This window comes from Hyaena hyaena, unplaced genomic scaffold (genome assembly GCF_003009895.1).
Source record: "Hyaena hyaena isolate Hyena2069 unplaced genomic scaffold, ASM300989v1 scaffold_947, whole genome shotgun sequence".
Taxonomy (NCBI): Eukaryota; Metazoa; Chordata; class Mammalia; order Carnivora; family Hyaenidae; genus Hyaena; species Hyaena hyaena.
Genome location: NW_024081579.1, coordinates 348,219 through 371,390, shown reverse-complemented (window position 1 = coordinate 371,390; position 23,172 = coordinate 348,219). Strand labels below are relative to the sequence as shown.

The following is a 23,172-nucleotide window of genomic DNA, read 5'->3' as shown; positions in this document are numbered from 1 at the left end:
ATAAAACTTTAATATCATAAAATATCATAAACTAGTTCAAAGGAGAAAATAAGTATATATGTACCTATTGGTAAATGCATTATTATTCATTTAATGCATAATTTCAAAAGTAAAAGAGTTTATACAGTTACAAATCACTGTAATTTGACAATTAAGAGTCAATGAAAATTGAAGAAAACATTGACTGAATATAGGTTTTAAACATGCATTACCTCTTTGGTGAATTCCAGGCGGGATTTCATGTTCAGATTTCCACCAAGCCCCCGGATGAGATTAATAACAAACTGGTCATGATTTTTGCATCCACAAAGATGTGACAGACCATTCATCACAGTCCCAACCAAACTAGTTTCAACCACATAGTCATTCTGTTGATTAAAATCCAGGGACAGACAAAAAACAAATACGGATCATGGAAACATACAGATTTACATTCACACATCTTTTCAAGTATGATCTTTAAATACATCCCTCCATTCAAGTTGTAGAAAGTTTACATATGATTCAGTTTATATGTATAAGCTTTGAAAGTAAAAAGTAATCATAAACATGCAATTGTATATTCCTAGCTTCAAGTGCTGGAGTCCTTAGCTAGATATATGGCTTCTTTACTTCTTAAGTCTAAAGAATATAAAAGAAAATCATTGGTGTGAAAAGAACAGTGCCTCATAATGTCTTCCTGACAAAGAGGAAGCTCAAGGTAAGGGCTAGATTAAGGACACTGGACATTAAAGGCTGGTAAAAGCAGACTTAAGACAAAAAAACATCTGGAGTTAGCGCATTACACAGACTTTTAAAATGAAACTTTGGGTTGCAGTGTGTACATGAATTTGATGCGTGGGCCTCTGGGACCCCTGTGTAACCAGGGGAGCTTAAAAGGGGAAAACATTCTCATTCATTCAATCTCCAAGTATTTACTGAGAACCAATTATGTATTAGGATGTCCATGTGGTGCTGGGTATTTTTTTTAAAAAGGTGAATTATGCAGAGACTTATGTTCTTGTAACTCGTCTAGTAGAGAACATGGTCACCAAGTTACAGCAAAAGCTACAGAGGAGCGGGACACGTGGGTGGCTCAGTCAGTTGAGCTTCCAACTTTGGCTCAGGTCATCATCTCACGGTTCATGGGTTCAAGTCCCGCATCAGGCTCTGTGCTGACAGCTCAGAGCCTGGCGCCTGCTTCACATTCTGTGTCTCCCTCTCTCTCTGACCTTCCTCTCCTTGTGCTCTCTCTCTCCCGCTCTCAAAAATAAACAAACATTAAAAAGTTTTTTAAATACAAAAACAAGCTACAGAGGAGAAGAGAGGACTCATACGGAGAGCTCAAGCGCTCTGTGAAACAGGGGACACTGAGGCTCCCACCTGAAGGACGAGACCTGCCTGGCGTGAGGCGAGTGCAGCACGTGCAAACACACGCCACTGGTGTGGGAAAGACACTGGAAGAAGCTTATGCCTGAATGAGCAAAGAAGAGTAAGCTCAGGGCACAAAGGCAGGCAAGGGAGAACAGGCAGAACTGCAAGGCCATGGGAAGGGGTGCAAATTTTATTTTCACTACTTATAACATGTTTTAAATGAGATTAAAATGATCCAATCTGCATTTTTTTAAAGATCACTCTACCTGCATAAGAAATGTTTTTAGAGACTAGAGAAATGGGAGGAAGACCAGGAAAAAGGAAAAAGATGAGTAGAAATCCAGCTGCCTCAGCCATACTAAGAGTTCTAGACTTTAAAGGCAAAATATATATTTTCACATTGTCTAATTTGCTGAATATAAGAAAGCAAAACTCTAGTTATACATAAAATCAGCATTTGGTTGGAGTAACCATTATAGGATATCTCTCAGAATGCGAACACAGTAAACAAAGCACAAAATAAAAAGGAAGGAAGTCTCAACACATAAAAACAATTCCAACTGTAACAGGGACCTGACCTGGAAACAGTCAGTTTATACTGTAACTGAATCTTTGGTATATCCACTCTATGGCTTGATCACCTCATGTGGTCATCGTGTCTACAGTCACAAAACCCCTACATACCAATCTATCCCATCCAGTGTTATATGTTTCCTTCTAACATCAACAGCATACAAGTGGATGACCTCAAGGTATTTGTCCTAGACAGCCTTACTAGGCTCCATATATTTTATATTAATGAAATAACCTATCTGCTGAAAAGGTGCTACAAGGGAGGCAGCAGGTATGGAATGTAGTACCTACACTCTCATTCATTCATTGCTCTGTGACCATACTTGATTCTGGGGATACAATAAAGAGTGGTCCTGGTACACCATTATCCTAGGAAGGAGGAGACCGATCTGTCAGACTGAGGGCTGGAGGAAGTGGTTCTCTCCCTGAGGCCTCCAGGAACCCATCTCACATGTGTCTTCTCCCCAAAAATCCCTATCGCTCCACCTCATCCTTACAGACAGCAAAGAGACACCTTGAGAAAACTCAAGGGAGATCTCCATTTCTCTGTCAATCTTCTGCAATCTTCTGCAATGACCACTAAAACAACTTCGGGTTAACAATCAGATACTTTCAAAAAGCACTTTCAATGCTATTTATTTCCTCAATTTTTTATAGGTTTACATTTTTAATAAAAGCAATGCCTGACATACAAGAAAAAAGTAACTGAACAAATCATACAGAATATCAGATAGCCCTACACTGTCTTCTGTGCAAGTCAATTTACAATTCATGCTTCAAATTCAGAATGAAGTGTGATCACCGTTTTGAACTCTCCTAGAGGATGGTTACACTCTTTTCAGCTCATTTTTCTCCATTAGGCAAAACTTTTCCTGAGGAAACAGAGTGTCCTACTATTGTCCACCTCTTAAAGTCTTGTCCAGTGCTGTGCATGATATATATACTAGATAGTCATTATTTTTTTGAATTACCAGATGTTTTTAATAACACTGTAAATAACTTATCATCCTTTTTCTACTGTAGTATTAACTTGACATTATTTTTAACATGAAACATATGCAGGTATTTATTGAAAGGTATGCAACAGCAACATGGTTTTTCTAGAAAAATGAGAGATTCCACTATTCAAGATTTTTAGGTAAACAGTTCAAGGTATTATAGGTGAGAGAAATGAAGTGTCTTAAGACTACCACAATAAATTCTCAACAAGATACTAGCAAATCCAATCCAATAGATTAAATAAATTATTCACCATAATCAAGTGGGATCTATTCCTGGGCTGCTGGGGTGGTTCAATATTTGCAAATCAATCAATGTGATATACCATATTAATGAAAGAATAAGAACCATACGATCCTGTCAATAGATGCAGAAAAAGCATTTGACAGAATACAGCATCCTTTCTTGATAACTCTCAACAACGCAGGGATAGACAGAGGGACATATATCAACATCATAACTGTCATATGTGAAAGACCCACAGCTAATATCATCCTCAATGGGGAAAAGTGAGAGCCAGTATCAGGAACGAGACAAGGATGTCCACTCTCACAGTTAGAATTTAACACAATAATGAAGTTCTAGCCTCAGCAAACAAGCAACAACAACAAAAAAAGGGCATCCAAATTGGCAAGGAAGAAGTAAAACTTTCACTATTTACAGATGACATGATACTCTATGTAGAAAACCCAAAAGACTCTACAGGAAAAAAAATTACTAGAATACATGAATTCAACAAAGTCACAGGATGTAAAATCAACATACTGAAATCAGTTGCATTTTACACACTAATAATGAAATAGCAAAGAAAAAAATCAAGGAATTATCCCATTTACAACTGTATCAAAAACAGTAAGATATCCAGGAATAAATCTAACCGAAGATGTAAAGATCTGTACTCTGACAACTACAGAAAGCTTATGAGAAAGTTGAAGACAACACCAAGAAAGAGAAAAACACTCCATGCTCATGGATTAGAAGTACAAATATTGTTAAAATGTCTACACTACCCAAAGCAATCTACGCATTCAATGAAATCCCTATCAAAATAACACCAGCATTCTTCACAGAATTGGAACAAACAATCCTAAAATTTGTATGGAACCAGGAAAGACCCTGAAGAGCCCAAGCCATGTTAAACAAGAAAACTAAAGCTGGAGGCATCACAATCCCAGACTTCAAGCTGTATTACAAAGCTGTAATCATCAAGACACTATGGCAATGACACAACAACACTCAGATCAATGGGAAAGAATAGAGAATCTAGAAATGGACCGACAACTATATGGCCAACTATCTTCAACAAATCAGAAAAGAATACACAATGGAAAAAAGAGTCTCTTCAGCAAATGTTGAGAAAACTGGACAGAGACATGCCAAAGAATGAACCTGGACCACTTTCTTACACCATACACAAAAATAAACTCAAAATGGATGAAAGATCTAAATGTAATACAGGAAACCATCAAATCCTCAAGAAGAACATAGGCAGCAACCTCTTTGACTTCGGCCACGGCAACTTCTTACCCGACAAATCTCTGGAGGCAAGAGAAACAAAAGCAAACATGAAGTACTGTGACCTCATCAAGATAAAAAACTTCTGCACAGTGACGGAAACAATCCAGAAAACTAAAATCCAGCCTATGGAATGGGAGAAGATATTTGCAAATGGCATATCAGATAAAGGGTCCATATCCAAAATCTATAAAGAACTTATCAAACTCAACACCCAAAAAACAAATAATTCAGTAAAGAAATGGACAGAAGACATGCATGGATACTTTTCCAAAGAAGACATTCATGTGTCTATTAGATGGCTAACAGACACCTGAAAAGGTGCTCGACATCGCTCATCATCTGAGAAATACAAACCAAAACCACAATGAGATACCACCTCACACCTGTCAGAATGGCTAACATTAACCACACAGGCAACAACAGGTGTGGGTGAAGATGCGGAGAAAGGGGATCTCTTTGGCACTGATGGTGGGAATGCAAGCTGGTGCAGCCACTCTGGAAAATAGTAGAGAGGGTTCTCAAAATTAAAAATAGAACTACCCTACGAACCAGCAATTGCACTACCAGGTATTTACACAAAGGATACAAAAATACTGATTCAATAGGGTACTTGTACCCCAATGTTTAGAGCAGCACTATCAACAATACCCAAAGTATGGAAAGAGCCCATAAGTCCATGGACAGATGACTGGATAAAGAAAATGTGGTATATATACATAATGGGAGTATTACTTGGTCATCAAATGAAATCTTGCCATTTGAAATTATGTGGATGGATCTAGTTTATTATGCTAACAAAATAAGTCAGAGAAAGACACAGACCATATGATTTCACTCTTATGTGGAATTGAAGAAACAGGACAGATGAATATACGGAAAGGCAGGGAAAGAAGAGGAAACAAACCATAATAATCTTTTAAAAATTTTTTAAGGTTTATTTATATATTTGAAAGAGAGAGAGACCATAAGAGGCTCTTAACAATAGAGAATAAACTGAGGGTTGATGGAGGAAGGTGGGTGGGGGATGGGCTGGATGGATGATAGGCAATAAAGAGGGTACTTGTGATGAGTACTGAGTGTGGTATGCAAGTGATGAATCACTGAATTCTACTCCTGAAACTAATACTGCACCGTATGCTATCTAACTAGAATTTAAATGAAAAATTGAAGGGAAAAAAAGAGGGCTATAATAAAAAGTTAAAAGCCAATACAGAGCAAGACAGCAATGAGGACACCTACCTCTCCCTGGACCCCCACCATCTCGCTGAGTTCCACTGAGAGGCCTTCTCTGAGCAACACTCCAATCATGGCTCTTCCTGCCTAAGTGGTGAATTATGAAATTATGGCTGCCTTACCTGCTTCAGAACCCACTGCAACGCCTTCTCAAAGTAATCTCCAATCCAGTTTTCAAGATTATTCCTATAATCAGAAGGCTGATTCTTCAACCAAGATTTTATCAGAGAATTAAGATCTGTCTCTTCATCGCTGAAACAGTTTAACAAACATGTGAGAAATTATTTAGGAAGACATTGTCAGTGTGCTTTCAAAATTAACTTCTGCTCCAGTACACATTATTCTACACAGGTGTTGTATCTGCTCATATGGAAGACTTGATTTTAATTATTTCTGTATGTCTATGTGTGTGTATATTTAGTTACACGTACACACACCCATACATATATGTGCCTACAGATATATGTCATTTTCTGTAAAATAAAGCAAATAAATTTCATCTATATTATAAACACAAATTAAAGAGAAATACATATATGCAGGTTAGCCAAAACCTTATCTAAACCCTTAGGAACAAAGAAACAGAATCCCAAGTCCCATCTCAGACTCCACTCTAAGTAAATCTCTGGGTGATTCAAACACACAGTAGAGCTCAAGGACACCTGCATCTGAAAGCAGAGTTTTAAAAATATTTTTTCTTCTCGATTCCAAAAACGACCAACTACCTAAATTCTCATACCACTAGTTAAAACTCAAAAATCCTCGTGAAGTAAAATAAGATTCTTCTAGCAAAGCACCTAAATATATGAGTCACATCCAATGAATTAAATGTAACACTATCTTATTAAAAATTATAGTTTAAAGAATTATAAAAAATTATCGCAAACACAACTCCTAGATTAATAATTTTACAATGAACAAGGGCTCAATATTTTGCCACTTCCTTCCTATGCTCTACTTCTGTTTAGTAGCAGCACTAGTAAATACTGAACTCTTGAATTCCTCCTTCCATGCTTCTATCCAGGCTGAAAAGGAAAAGAAAAATGGAATAATCCAAGGTAAACATCAAAATTCTATTGGACCAGCTCCAATCAGACAAACCAGACCTGACAGCCCTGAAGAATACAGACTTTGTCGTCAAGGGTGTCTGCGCGGGCCTATGGCAGCCGCAGGTCTTGGTCTGTTGAAGACCACCCTGCTTTATACCAGCCGGCCCAGCATAGTTCATGGCATTCTCTTTCACTACTACAAGGTCCTTCTTTGGCCTAGAACATATCAAGTGCTCAACAAGTATTTGCTGAAGAAACAAATGAAATCTGAAACCAAGGTACAAGGTAATCAAAAGCAGGAAGGCCAAAAACGTCAGCATGTGCTTGTATTTTACACTTAATCATGTATGCTCCTTATGCACAAATGATATGAGGTTCACCAACCATTTTCAAATCCGGTGAAGCAGTGTGTGGCCTTCTTTTCTGCAAATACCCATGGCACTCCCCTGACAACCTACTTCATGTATATCCCATCCTGAGCTAGCCATCACTGTTGTCACATTTACTTTATCTCCTACACGTGAAGGGATACTCAATAAAGACAACCCTCTGAAAGGGTGAGCTTTACCCCTTTCTTGCTCTGTGTCTCCTAAAATGCCTGACTTGAGACCATATATTTAATAGGCATTCAATAAATATTTTAACAATTATTTAAAAACTTGCCTTTTATCATATTTTTTCTCACAAACTTACTAAGAATGTAGAATAATGAGAAGTTGTGTGAAATACTAATACAAAAGTTATAAACACAATGTTTCTGGGGCACCTGGATGGCTCAGTCGGTTAAGCATCTGACTTCAGCTCAGGTCATGATCTCACGGTTCGTGGGTTCGAGTCCCACATCGGGCTCTGTGCTAACAGCTTAGAGCCTGGAGCCTGTTTTAGATTCTGTGTCTCCCTCTCTCTCTGATTCTCTCCTGCTCACGCCCTCTCTCTCTCAGAAATAAATAAAACATTAAAAATTTTTTAATAAAAATAAAAATGAACACAATGTTTCATATTTAGTAATACCTAAAAATATTAACTATAGTTCATGACTATTTAATATAAATATTCCCTACAAAACTATCAAAGAAGTAAGCAGTTAATTTTGGAAGCCATCTGAACCCACTGGATAACACCATGTGTCAATGCCAAAAATGGCTTGAAATGACCCAAAAAGAGTAGGGCACTTTATAAAGACTGAAAAGTATCAAGTTCTAAAATGTCAATTCAAAAAGCAAAAGAAAGCTCTCTAATAACTCATTTTGGAAAATGAAATTGGCAGCAATGCTGACATTTTGGTATGTGACTCCTGGACATGGTTCTAATATTAGCCAATTCTTCATATTTGCTCTCTATGACTCTTCCTAACACACTGAGGAAGAAAGCCAACATTAAGTGAGGAAGTTTCCAATTTGTGAGATGAAAGGTTGCACCACAGGACCTATTCATCCTAGGATAGCCCTAAAATTCTACAAATCTAAGATCTTTGATAAAAATATCACTACTCAGTTTTAGATTATTAGCCTCTAGCTCATATCCAGTACGTTCACTTTTCTCACTTAATTGTAACATTTAAATAAAAGTAATAATGGGGCGCCTGGGTAGCTCACTCAGCTGGGCATCCAACTCTTGGTTTCAGCTCAGGTCATGACTTCACAGTCATGAGATTGAGCCCCAAGTCAGGCTCTACAGTGATAGCACAGAGCCTGCTTGGGATTCTCTCTCCTCCTTTCTCTCTCTGGCCCTCTCCAACTTGTACTCTCTCTCAAAATACATCAACTTTTTAAAAAGAGGGAAAATATTTTTTAAAAATGGGGAGGAGGTGGCACCTGGGTGGCTCAGGGTATGACTCTTGGTATCAGCTCAGGTCGTATCTTGCACATTCATGAGTTCGACCCCCACACTGGGATCTTCACTGATAGTGCATAGCCTACTTGGGATTTTCTCTCTCTCTGCCCTTCCCCCAACTTGTGCTGTCTCTGTCTCTCTCAAAAATAAATAAACTTTAAAAAAACAAGAGAGAAAACGAAACAAATTAAATACTCACTTTTTCACTTAAGCAAACAAAATTATTTAGTAAATGTACTATGACTGAACTGCTCAAACAATTTAACTGCGATAAAACAAAAACTCCCTGAATGAATTAAAATCCAGCAATAAAAGAAGTTAATCAAAAATGAGGAAAACACATATTTATACATTATTCATACAACACTTATTTCACTTAGCTATGAAATCAACTAATAACTGAAGAATGTCCTACCCCCAAATGCCCTTATGGTTTACCTAAGAAAGATCATTCCCATTCTAGATATTGTAGCTGGCGAGGCACAACTTAAATCATGAGTTTCAAACACAAAGTTAACATTTGGGCCGAATTGAATCCTTTCTCCACTGGGCATAGTGAGTAGTCGATTGTCATCCAGGACAGAATTCAGAGATTCTATCCATTCAGGGTCAATATCACCATCACATATTATCCATGAGCTGACATCTGCTTTCAAAACAAAAACGCAGAGGTCAAACAAAAATACATGCAGTGACAGCAATTAAAGATGAGGAATAAAACAATTATCCTCCTCTTTAGAGGAAACGTCCAGTCAGTATAATTTTTTATCGGTGCGTGTGAGCAGCAAGAGCGCGAGGTGAGCACGCGGACACTGTCCACGCGAGTGCGCACCACCACCGTGCGGAGGCTGCACGCCCACAGGCGCTCCCGGCTCAGGTGCCGGAGACTCGGTCACGTCCGTGTGGTAACGCTCTCCTCACCATCAACGTACACAACTTGAGTGTCGCTAGAGCACAGATGGCGTGCTGGGCGTGGGTGTGACCTGAGCGGTGAGCGTGGGAGGCACTCCCCACAGCCTGCCGCCCAGCCCGCCATAAGAATGGGCAGGGGCCTGCGGTGTAACATATCTCCTACAAAACACAGGAAACCCACTTCAGCGTCCTACCTGAGAAATACAAAACTCCCCTAACTCCTTTGATATATAAAAAAGAGACCTCAAAAGGGAGAAGCAGTGCTGTGTACAGAGGTCTTTTCAGAGACAAAACTTTTTTTTAAATCCATCCTTCCTAAGCTGAGAGTGGTTTCAAGTTGAGCTTGGACGTTTGAAACCGTCAAAGAAGAAACTACCACCAATAAAAGGGTGACAAGTACTGCTATATCCCTTGGGTCAATTCCCAGCAGTGCTATTGCAGGGTCACAGGGGAGTTCTAGTGTTCATTTTTTGAGGAACCTCCACACTGGCTTCCAGGGGGGTTGCACCAGTTTACATTCCCACCAACAGTGGAGGAGGGTGCCCGTTTCTCCACATCCTCGCCAGCATCTAGAGTTCTCTGATTTGCTCATTTTAGCCACTCTGACCGGCGTGAGGTGGTATCTCAGTGTGGTTTTGATGTGTATTTCCCTGATGAGGAGGGACGCTGAGCATCGTTTCATGTGTCTGTTTACCCAAGGGATACAGGAGTGCTGATGCACAGGGGCACATGGACCCCAATGTTCACAGCAGCACTCTCAACAATAGCCAAACCATGGAAAGAGCCTAAGTGTCCATCAACAGACGAATGGATCAAGAAGATGTGGTTTATCTATTGCCGGGAGCCGCACCGGCCTCTCTGGATGGCAGTCACAGCAAGGAAATGGCAGTGTTTGCAGCTCCTGCCATGAGAAATGAAAACTGGTATCTCTTTCTGCTACTACTGGCTCATGTTGGAAATGAGCCTGCTGGTATTGACCAGGCCTCACAATATTCCATATCAGACCCATATTCTGAACACAGATACCTCATAAGGAAAAGCATATTCCTGCCTTTACAAAAGAGATTTTAGATGAAAGCTCTATGGATGATTGTCAAAAGGCTCTTCCTATGGGCCTTGCAGACCCAAGACTTGCATAATAAAGGGGGTTAAAAACACAAGAGTTACAATTGAGCCTGGCCCTGAGACAAAGAGCCTATTTTGGGGTTAAGGGCAGAACACAGTTACTACATATATCTTTGCTAATTGGTGAAGCATGGCAGCCTCTTCCTCAAGGCCTGCATTCCACAAACACCCTCCCTTACACTGGCAACTGGGATGAGGATAGATAAGAATAGCTAAAACATAAACCCAGGTGCAAAGACTGACAAATTTAGGGCCCCCATGGTAGTTTCCACAAATAAACCAATTCAGAAACATTCATCCTCTTGAGAGCCAGACAGAATAACTCCTAGCTCATCTATATACAATTTAACTTATATGTTATCCTGTTTTTCACTAAGAACATTCTGTTATTTCCTTGGTCGGAATAATTCTGCAATTGATATCATAAATGGCCTCCCATTTTAAGAAATTCTTTTCTTTGACTTCATTTTGTTGCTGAACTTTTAAATATAGACACTAAAACCGACAGGACAGAGATGCCTGCCTGGTGATCAGAAAGACTCTCGGGGCTCTCTCATTCTTTCGCCAACACCGTCCATCCTTCAGGGACCCCGGGACCTGTCGGAGCCGGCACAGCCTCCGGCAATCTATATGACGGAATACTACATGGCAATGAGAAAGAATGAAATCTGGCCTGTGTAGCAACATGGATGGACCTTGAGGGTGTTATGCTGAGTGAAATAAGTCAGGCAGAGAAGGAAAGATACCATATGTTTGCACGTATAGGTGGATTAGGAGGAACTTAACAGAGGACCGTGGGAGAGAAGGGGGAAAACATTGGGGAGAGGGAGGGAGGCAAACCATGAGAGACTCTTGAATGCCGAGAACAAACTGAGGACTGATGGGGGTGGCGGGAGAGGGGAGGGGGGAGATGGGCACGGAGGAGGGCACTTGCAGGGATGACCACTGGGTGTTACATGGAAACCAACTTGACAATAAACTAAAAAAAGAAAAAAGAAAAAAAATAAATAAAATAAAAAGGTGACAAGTAAATACAGGCCATGTCTGGATTTGACCAAATGTGACATTATTAACTACAGTGAAAATGAAAAACCTCATTAAAGTCTCTTCCAGTCTCACAGAAGTTCTAAACATTTTACTCATGGGCTTAGAAAAATGACTGGTGATTTAATTACAGCCTACAAAAACCAGGGAGTCTTCCCAGACTCTGGCCAAAAATTCTTTTAAATCTCAAGCCAAAAAATTGAGACCAGGAAGTCTACAGTTTAACAAATTTTCAAAGTTATTCAAGCACTGTATTCAAATTAGTGAGTGAAAAGTATTCATTCACACACACACACACACACACGCACACACATATTTTAACCCCAAATAAAAATTTGTCATCTTGCTTATTTATGAGGCACTAAGATATTAACCTAGCAAAGATTTTATATTGTTTCAGCATCTTAATGTAGTTGTGAATCACCCCTCACCCAGACTACTCTGAGTTTCTATTCTAACAGAAGCTCCTACAGCGTACAGATCAACGTGATGGCACACGTCAGGCCCCTCTGAAACAAAACCAAAGAACATCATTTATAAGGCAGTTTACGGTTACATGTAAGACTTGACAAGGACAGCAGTAAAGACAATTCTGCACGGAGTCACAGGATACACACAGACCTTGAGGTTCCCGAACGACCTGGCGAGCACTGTTGGTCAAAACACCATCAGACCATTCCCGCGTGTCCATGTCAATGTGGCCTAACAACTGATGTCTGGGCATGGCTTTGGGGTTCATGGTGTACTGTTTCACCACTCTGCCAATTCTACAAAGTGCTGCCCTTAACATTCTCCAGAGAGTTGATTTTCCAGCGCCGCTTGGACCAACAATGACCACTCCCATCCTCTGGCGTAACTGCTCGTACAATTCTAAAGCCTTCTTGATCTAGTAGAAAGGAGACATGTTTGCTCATGACTGACAGACCATGACCACGCACAGTCCTCTTCTCATTCTAACAACTGTCCTATCCCACACATAAAATTAAGCCTTTGGTTTCTTCAATGGAAGATACAACCTTAAGTAAGAGAACACCTAAATAGATCTGAACAGATTTACAGTGTGATCTTTAAATCCAGTATTTCTTTTTTTTTTTTTTAATTTTTTTTTTTTAATGTTTTATTTATTTCTAGGAGAGAGAGACAGCATGAGCAGGGGAGGGTCAGGGAGAGAGGGAGTCACAGATTGAAATAGGCTCCAGGCTCTGAGCCGGCAGTCAGCACAGAGCCCGACGCAGGGCTCGAACCCACGAACCGCGAGATCATGACCTAAGCGAAAGTCGGACACTTAACCGACTAAGCCACCAAGGCGCCCCATAAATCCAGTATTTCTTTAAGAGAAACAAGTATGCTTCCTAAGTTCTTTGGCAATATAACATGTTCATTATTTTCTTCTCTTCACTCATTCATTCAAATATATTCATTATTTTATTCACTTGTTGATGCATGCATTTGTGTCCTATATCTCTCAAAGAAAGACAGAGAGAGAGAGAGAAAACTTGAGGGAAAAATGTTCATTTTGAACACGTACTTGTGCTACATAAAAAAGCTACTAAAAAGAATTTCTCCTAAGAAATCATCAAAGTAAAACTAGATCACATGTAATCAATTATCAAAATTAGGTGCCAGGCTGGGGTGTCTGGGTGGCTGAGTCAGTTAAGCATCTGACTTCAGCTCAGGTCATTCATGATCTCACAGTTTGTAGGTTCAAGCCCCATGTCAAGCTCTGTGCCGACAGGTTGGAGCCTGCAGCTTCCTTCAGATTCTGTGCGTCTCTCTCTCTGCCCCTCCCCCACTCACACTGTGTCTGTCTCTCAAAAATAAATAAACATTAAAATAATAATAATAATTTACTATTCCAGGCTCTGTAAAAGGGACTAGGAGTAAAATACTGAGCAAAATCAGACACGGATTCCACCTTCTATGAACACCACTGTCTCGTAGGGAAAATCAGTACTAGTCAAAAACACAATTAAGCATTAGTAAGCACACATAATAGAAGTAATGAAAATACCCAGTAAGCACACCTAATCTGGACTCAGATCAGGGAAGGCAATTAACTGTGAGAAAGGATCAATATATTATAAAATATTGACAGGCACCTGATTTGGTATGATTTCATAATTGGCCTCCTCGAAGACATGCCGTAATGCAGAAGTCAGCTCATCGTACTCTACTTCTTTAAACTTAATCCCAGGAAACACATCTTGAATCAGTGCGTCAAACCGTGTGCAATCAGCAAATGTAAACTTGGACATCGTATTAAGCCTCAGTGCTTGTACCACAATATGACTTTCATCAACTAGAGAAAAAGTTTCATTTAAAAATTGTCAGTTACTGACTTTACAAAGTTTTAGTGACTGTAAAAACAGTTGTTGAGAGCCATGATATGCATCATTAGTAATGAAATAGACGCGGGAGAACTTAGAAACATTTAAAGCCATATGCTTCCACAGAACTAGCAAGCTCACCTTACTTACCATCTTTTGTCCACTGAGGAATAAAGATCCCTCTATTTGCAGCTCTGGACTCTTTTCTGTAGAATTGGAGTCCCAGGGTTCCCAGACTTTAATAACAATCATTATCACTTATATTTGTATAAAACTTACCACTTTTATGTGATCAAGTAAGAAGTACTGTCATTTTTACTCTGACTTTATATATGAGAATATCAAATCTCTAAGGGTTTAAGCGCTTTACCTGCAAAAGCACAACAGCATTAGAGCTGGGGATTCACACCCAGATCAGTGATGAATTCCAGACTCAGGTGCCTCCCAGCGCTGGCCTCCCAGAGATATTAAGTCCTGAAACTAAAACCTAACAAGCTGAGCAATAATCTGTCATCAGCTTTACTCAAAACTGTTCATAAGCCATCCCTTAAACAAATATAAATGCTAATATCACTGCCAGATTCTTATTTTTTCAAGGATAATAATTAGCTGATTGATAACACATATCTATGAAGACAAGAAACTATCTTTTAGTCTGATATTTCTCCAAAATTGCTTCATATTCCCATGTTTAAGTGCACACAAAGAAGCATGGCCAAACTGGAGTTAATTTTAAGTACTGGACTCATTAATAAGCCATTCTGAATACTATAGGTTTCAATAAGTCTTAAAAATCAGCAGAGACAGACAACAGAAAAACAGCAATTTAATTAACTCACCAAATGTCTATCTTCCCTGGCAAATGCAACCCACTAAGAGACCTAAAGCAACTTCCTTTTTCAATATGTAGACTTTGATCATTTTAAGTCCAAAAAGATAATTTCACATGGTCCCTTTTTCTATGCTAATTTTCAGTGTTTTCATTTAGTCTTATTAGCACCTGAAGAGCTGAACAGTCAGACTTTCATGAAGGCACACATCCAATGGGGGGGGGGGGGAATCATTTATTTTATATAAATGGGGAAAAAAGGTGGTAAAGTACAATAAAATATCATAAGTCCATACTGATCTGAACAGCTGATTTAATGAATATATACACAGGGAAGAGACAAATCTTATTACATAAGAGTTTCAAATAATATCTGCAGACACTCTAAAAGAGCTAGTTTAATCCTTGCCACCCACTCAGAAGGGGAGCCCCACTCAGTGACTAGCTTCCGAAGAGTAGAGAGGGGAAATGGGAGACAGTAACTGCACAGTTACTATTACAGTGGAGAAACCTGGCCAGTACCAAAATAATCAATGAAGGTGAACATCACCAGAAAAGTCGTGCAGTCGTTATGTACCCACTGATGTGATGAGATGCGACAGGCCCTTCACTCTCTGCAATTCCTTCCATATACTGACAACCAAGTCTAATCATGAGAAAAACGTCACAAAAAACTCAGACTGAGGAAGAGTCTACCTGACATCTGGCCAATGCTCTTGAAGAATGAGAGGGTCATGGAAACACACTGAGAAAGGGTCACAGAGCTGAGACTACGGAGACATGACAACTAAATGCACTGAGGCGCCCTAGTTTCGATCCTCAAACAGAAAGAGGACATTAATGATTAAACAAGTGAAAATCACATCAAGTCTGGAGGTTAGTTAATATGAATAGACAAGCCTCGGTTTCCAAGTGTTGACAAATGTACCACAGTAAATAAGACAAAACAATGGGAACGCTATCTATGCAACTTCACTGTAAATCTAAGATTATTTTAAGGCTAAAAGGGTTTTTTTTTGTAATCGTAAAAAAATTTTTTTTAAGGATGATTTTGCTTGGTATGCTATCTCTTTGAAAGAGAAAATCACCCCAGGGTGCCTGGGTAGCTCAGTTGGTTGTGTATCCAACTCTTGGTTTCAGCTCAAGTCATGATCTCACAGTTTATGAGTTCAAGCCCTACATCAGGCTCTATGCTGACAGCATGGAACCTGCTTGGGATGCTCTCTTCCCATCCCCTGTCCCTTCCCCTGTTCACACACACTCTTACTCTCTCAAATAATAAACTTGGGAAAAAAAAAAAAGAGATAGAGAGAAAATCCCTATGTATTCCTACGATTTCTGTTCTCGTTTTCAGACAAGTGAAATTCTCAGGCTCTGCTCCAGACCTACAGAATCAGGAAGCTCAGAGTGAGGATCCAACACCAGTGGCTTTAACAAGCCTCTAGGTGATTCTAATAGACATCAAGGATAGAGGAGAAGTGGACGAGACTATACCTCTACATATCACAACTGTTTAGTATCTAATCACATTTCAAAGTTATGAGACACTGGGTAAGAACTAGAGAAAACATGAATACAGTATGGACCACTAGCTGCAATAAATGCAGTATGTTAACGAAAGACAGTAACAACAGGAGAAACAGGGCTGGGGATTCAAAACCATCTTTACTGTATTTAGAGCTTTTCTACAGATCTAAAACCATTCTAAATTAAAGTTTATTTTAAAACCTAAGATCACATCTGAATCACGGGCCCCACCGTTGTGTTTACCGCCAGCTCTCCGCAGCTGTCTAAGAAGACCTCCACTTCCTCGAAGAACCGTCTTCAAGGCTCGCAAACCCCAGTCGTAATGCTGCTGGGGCGTCAAAAGTTCCCTTAAAGAGAAATGGAAATCACAAAGCACAGATAGCTAGAAGAATTTATTCTTTTCATCATATTTAAAGAGATACAGAACATAACTACTGACACAGAGAAATGAGTACTGATATTCTATTAGTTTATATAAAGGAACCATCACAGGAAACGATGACTCCAGTAAAGTGATGAAGACGGATGATTCCCAAGAATCAGGACAAACCTGTCATGACTTGGAGAACCACCTTAATGAAGACACGAAATGACAAGTGCCTATTACCTTTACCCCTAAAGTCTCTACTCCAACCCTGCGACCCTCAGTTTCCAGAACCCCAGCTCTCTCCTAAGTATTAACATGAACAGAGAGCTAGGATGCCCAAAGAAGACAGATCCTCATCACTATTACTAGAATAAGACATGAGAAAAACTATGGGAAATTCCCTCCAAAGAACAGGTTTTGAGGAGTCTAATTATTTCTTCAATTAGCATCATTTAGCTGGAGCACCCCAATAAAGATATTTTTGCAGAAAGGAAGTCAGATCAAATTAATAGTATTTAAGGAACAAGTAGTTTTGAGTCAGAGGTTTCATTATTCAAACGAAAATCTTCCCTACTGACACCTTAAGTACAATACAATCACCAATATGAAAATCACTAACTCAATAAATTGGACAAACATGAAAAATAGTCATAATGAATCATTGGAGCCAAAAACTATACAAATACTTAACACAGAAAAACTCACCTCGATAGATTGAAGACAGCTACCAATTTTCTGCCCAGGACTTTGGCCTCTTTGAAGCCCTCCGAATAGAGAATGACTTCCGCAATGAGCTCGTTGTCCGGGCGAGACATGGCTACTGGCCGGAAAAGCTGTTTAAGATTGTCAGGCAGCTTCTGTCTTCCTCCATAACCTTTTCCAGCAGGATTCATGGTGATAAAAATCCCAGAATTCGAATTGATTTCCACCTGAAATATTAATTTACAATATGGGCATCAAGGATATATAACTATAAAATACATGGCCCACGAAATTTTACTGTACACGCTTTACACACAGATCTTTGAACTCAGTGAAAAGTAACTGCTAATGAGCTAAGGAGCTCCCTGCTCAACATACAATAACCTCCTTGGGAACTACTCCATTTACAGAGGCACTTTATAATCCAGTCTGTGAGGCAGAAAGTTAGTTGGTGGTAACTCACTTGAGCATCTGCTCCTTTCTGTGTTTACTACAAGCCTCCTTGTATCAGAAAACAACACAACTCTGACCTAAGGTAAATAACGGTTTATATCCTCCTGCAGCTTACGGTCTATAAGCAATCTCAGTGTGACTGATGCTTTAACCAGGCAAAGCAGGGTATCATGAGAGCACCTAGTAGGAGCATTTTCAACAGCACACTGAAAGCTAACTCAGAATGTAAACAGCGAATGGGGAATTAAGTAGAAACACCTAGAGTAAACAAATCTGGCTATAAAGGACACAAAGGAGCAAGAGCAGTGATTGGAAAGGTAAGTGAAGACAAGGTCTGCATATGCTTTAACTACATCAAATATTCTAATATTGTTACACACGACATACTATTAAAGAGAACAAGATACAGTGGTGTTTAAGGCCAGCGACAAGCGCGCAGAGGAAGGGCTAAACTGTAACAGAGGGGCCAAGAGGGACACGGCCCGGCAAGTGAGCAGGTTAGTGTAGACAGGGAGCAAGGACAGAGGAGAGGAGAAAAATCACGGGGTGTGGAAAAACATAAACCATGATGGTGTAAAGAAACATAATGGTCTCTCTTTTCTTTATGAAGATTTTAAGCATCACATGAATAACCTGTTATAACTGAGAACCGCCCTTCCTTCCTCGCCCCACCCTGAGAAACCTGCACCGGAAAGACGCCGAGTGGCTCAGCGTGTAACTGCACGGCTCCCGACTTTCAGCGTTATCAGGTCTACGCTTCCACAGGCATCCATTCACGCTCTCCTGACGTGAGCGTGGATCTCCTCTGGGGAAAAGTGAGGACGAGCAAAAGAGCTAAGTGCTTACTTTTCTAAGATTCATAGAGAATATTGATTAAAGGGGCGCCTGGGGGGCTCAATCAGTTGAGAGTCCGACTTCAGCTCAAGTCATGATCGCACAGTTCATGGGTTCCAGCCTTATGTCAGGTCTTTTTTTTTTTTTTTTTTTTTACAAATAGTCAAATTAGTTTCCACATAACACCCAGTGCTCATCCCCACAAGTGCCCTACTCCATGCCCATCCCTCCTCCCCCCCACATCCATCAGTCCTCAGTTTTTGTCAGCATTCAAGAGTCTCTCATGGTTTGCCTCTCTCCCTTTCCACCACCATTTCCGCCCTTCTTCTCCCCCTTGTTCCTCCGTCAAGTTCCTCCTAATCCTCCTATACGTGCAAACATATGATATTTGTCCTTCTCTGCCTGACTTATTTCGCTCAGCATAACACCCTCAAGGTCCATCCATGTTGCTACACATGGCCAGATTTCATTGTTTCTCATTGCCATGTAGTATTCCATGGTATAGATAAACCACATCTTCTTGATCCATTCATCTGTTGATGGACACTTAGGCTCTTTCCATGTTTTAGCTATTGTGGAGAGTGCTGCTATGAACATTGGGGTACATGTGCTCCTATGCCTCAGCATTTCTGTATCCCTTGGGTAAATTCCTAGCAGTGCTATTGCTGGGTCATAGGGGAGTTCTATTGTTAGTTTCCTGAGGAACCTCCACACTGTTTTCCAGAGGGGCTGTACCAGTTTACATTCCCACCAACAGTGTAGGAGGGTGCCCGTTTCTCCACATCCTCGCCAGCATCTAGAGTTCTCTGATTTGCTCATTTTAGCCACTCTGACTGGCGTGAGGTGGTATCTCAGTGTGGTTTTGATTTGTATTTCCCTGATGAGGAGGGATGCTGAGCATCGTTTCATGTGTCTGTTGGCCATCTGGATGTCCTCTTTGGAGAAGTGTCTGTTCATGTCTTCTGCCCATTTCTTCACTGGGTTGTTTGTTTTTCGGGCGTGTAGTTTGGTGAGTTCCTTATAGATTCTGGATATTAACCCTTTATCTGATATGTCATTTGCAACTATCTTTTCCCATTCCGTTGGTTGCCTATTAATTTTCTGGGTTGTTTCCTTGGCTGTGCAGAAGCTTTTAATCTTGATGAGGTCCCAACAGTTTATTTTTGCTCTTGATTCCCTTGCTTTTGGGGATGTGTCAAGTAAGAAGTTGCTGCGGTGGAGGTCAAGGAGGTTGTTTCCTGCTTTCTCCTCTAGGGTGTTGATAGTTTCCTGTCTCACGTTCAGGTCCTTTATCCATTTTGAGTTGATTTTTGTGCATGGTGTGAGAAAATGATCTAGTTTCATTCTTCTGCATGTTGCTGTCCAGTTCTCCCAACACCATCTGTTAAAAAGACTGTCTTTTTTCCATTGGATACTCTTTCCTGCTTTGTCAAAGATCAGTTGGCTGTATACTTTTGGGTCTAAATCTGAGTTCTCAATTCTGTTCCATTGGTCTATGTGTCTGTTTTTGTGCCAAGACCATACTGTCTTGATGATGACAGCTTTGTAGTAGAGGCTGAAGTCTGGGATGGTGATGCCTCCCGTTTTGGTTTTATTGTTAGGTATTACTTTGGCTATTTGGGGTCTTTTGTGGTTCCATACAAATTTTAGTACAGTTTGTTCTAGTTTTGAGAAGTATGCTGGTACAATTTTGATTGGAATTGCATTGAATGTGTAGATAGCTTTGGGTAGTAATGACATCTTAACTATATTTATTCTTCCTATCCATCAGCATGGAACGTTTTTCCATTTCTTTGTGTCTTCTTCAATTTCCTTCGTAAGTTTTCTATAGTTTTCATCATACAGATCTCTTGTATCCTTGGTTAGGTTTATTCCTAGGTATTTTATGGATTTTTGTGCAACTGTGAATGGGATCCGTTTCTTGGTTTCTCTTTCTGTTGCTTCATTGTTGGTGCATAAAAATGCAACCGATTTCTGTACGTTGATTTTGTACCCTGCAACTTGGCTGAATTCTTGGATCAGTTCTAGTAGGCTTCTGGTGGAGTCTGTCGGGTTTTCGATGTAGAGTATCATGTCATCTGCGAAGAGCGAAAGTTTGACTTCCTCTTTGCCAATTCTGATGCCTTTGATTTCCTTTTGTTGTCTGACAGCTGATGCTAAGACTTCCAGCACTATGTTAAACAGCACTGGTGAGAGTGGACATCCCTGTCGTGTTCCTGATCTCAGGGGAAAGCTCTTAGTTTTTCCCCACTGAGGATGATATTACCTGAAGGCTTCTCATAGATGGCTTTGATGATGTTTAAGTAGGTTCCTTCTATCCCGACTTTCTCTGGAGTCTTTATTAAGAAAGGATGCTGTATTTTGTCAAATGCTTTTTCTGCATCTACTCACAGGATCATATGGTTCTTATCTTTTCTTTTATTGATGTGATGTATCACATTAATTGATTTGCAAAAGTTGAACCAGCCCTGTAACCCAGGAATGAATCCCATTTGATCTTGGTGGATGATTCTTTTTATGTGCTGCTGGATTCTATTTGCAAGGAATGTTGAGGATTTTTGCATCCGTATTCATCAAGGATATTGGCCTGCAGTTCTCTTTTTTTGCTGGATCTCTGTCTGGCTTGGGAGTCAGAGTGATGCTGGCTTCATAAAATGAATCTGGGAGTTTTCCTTCGATTTCGATTTTTTGGAATAGCTTGAGAAGAATTCGGATTAATTCTGTTTTAAATGTCTGGTAGAATTCCCCAGGGAAGCCATCAGGTCCAGGGCTCTTACGTGTTGGGAGACTTTTGATCACTGATTCGATTTCTTCACTTGTTACGGGTCTGTTCAGGTTTTCTATTTCTTCCCGTGTGATTTTGGTAGTGAGTGTGTTTAGGAATTTGTCCATTTCTTCTAAGTTGTCCAATTTGTTGGCATATAATTTTTCATAGTATTCCCTGATAACTGCTTGTATTTCTGAGGGGCTGGTTGTAGTAAGTCCACTTTCATTCATAATTTTGTCTACTATGGTGCTCTCTCTTTTCTTTTTGATAAGTCTGGCTAAAGGCTTGTCAATTTTGTTGATTTTTTCAAGTAACCAACTCTTGGTTTCATTGATCTGTTCAATTGTTTCTTTGGTCTCTATGTTGTTTATTTATGCTCTAATTTTTACTATTTCTCTTCTTCTACTGGGTTTAGGGCGTTCTTGTTGTTCTCCCTCTAGGCGTTCTTGTTGCTCTGCCTCTAGTTCCTTTAGGTGAGCTGTTAGATTTTGGACTTGCGCTTTTTCTAATCTCTTGAAATAGGCCTGGAGAGCAATGTACTTTCCTCTTAGGACTGCCTTGGCCGCATCCCATAGATTTGAATTGTTGTTTTCATTTTCATTTGTTTCCATATATTTTTTAATTTCTTCTCTAACTGCCTGATTGGCCCATTCATTCTTTAGAAGGGTGTTCTTTAACCTCCATGTTTTTGGAGGTTTTCCAGACTTCTTCCTATGATTGATTTCAAGTTTCAAAGCATTATGATCTGACAGTGTGCATGGTATGATCTCGATTCTTTTATACTTATTGAGTGCTGCCTTATGTCCCAGTATGTGATCTATCTTGGAGAATGTGCCATGCGCACTTGAGAAGAAAGTAAATTCCCTGGCCTCAGGATGTAAAGTTCTGAATGAATCTGTCAGATCCATCTGGTCCAATGTGTCTTTCAAGTCCATTATTTCTTTAGTGATTTTCTGTCTGGTTGACCTATCCATTGCTATAAGCAGAGTATTGAAGTCCCCTGCTATTAGCACATTCTTATCTATAAGCTTGTTTCTGTTTGTGATTGTTTTAGATATTTAGGTGCTCCCATATTCAGTGCGTAGACACTTATGATTGTTAGTTCTTCCTGATGGATGGACCCTGTAATTATTATGTAGTGCCCTTCTTCATCTCTTGTGATTGTCTTTAATTTAAAGTCCAGTTTGTCTGATATAAGTATCGCTACTCCGGCTTTCTTTTCATTTCCTGTAGTATGATATATATTTCTCCATCCCCTTACTTTTAACCTGAAGGTATCTTCCAGTCTAAAATGAGTTTCTTGTAGACAGCATATAGATGGATTTTTTTTTTTTTTTATCCATTCTGCTACCCTATGTCTTTTGATTGGAGCATTCAGCCCATTTACATTCAGTGTTATTATTGAAATATGTGGGTTTAGAGTCTTTGTATCTTTTGTAAGGTTCATGTTTGTGGGGGTGTCTCTGGTATCTTTGTTCCTTGCAACCTTTCCTTCAGAGCATCCCCCTCAGGATTTCTTGTAGGGCTGGCTTCGTGGTGACAAATTCTTTCAATTTCTGTTTATTTGGAAAGGTTTTTATCTCTCCTTCTATTTTGAATGACAGGCTTGCTGGGTAGAGGATACTTGGCTGCATATTTTTACTGTTCATCACATTGAAGATCTCCTGCCATTTCTTTCTGGCCTGCCAAGTTTCAGTAGATAGGTCTGTCACCACTCTGATAGGTTT

General features: G+C 39.8%; 1 protein-coding gene across 2 annotated transcripts in view; it reads right to left on the bottom strand.

Annotated features, from left to right (window-relative positions):
- Positions 1-23,172, bottom strand: part of DYNC2H1 (dynein cytoplasmic 2 heavy chain 1) — a 324,085-nt gene that overhangs the window by 240,020 nt on the left and 60,893 nt on the right. For both annotated transcript variants that reach the window (XM_039221130.1, XM_039221131.1), the window contains exons 35-41: positions 17,395-17,618; positions 16,554-16,669; positions 13,739-13,938; positions 12,261-12,525; positions 8,997-9,204; positions 5,799-5,928; positions 213-368 (exon numbers count right to left, since the gene is read on the bottom strand). In XM_039221130.1, coding sequence (XP_039077061.1) covers positions 213-368; positions 5,799-5,928; positions 8,997-9,204; positions 12,261-12,525; positions 13,739-13,938; positions 16,554-16,669; positions 17,395-17,618 — 1,299 coding nt within the window. The remainder of the gene's footprint in view (positions 1-212; positions 369-5,798; positions 5,929-8,996; positions 9,205-12,260; positions 12,526-13,738; positions 13,939-16,553; positions 16,670-17,394; positions 17,619-23,172) is intronic.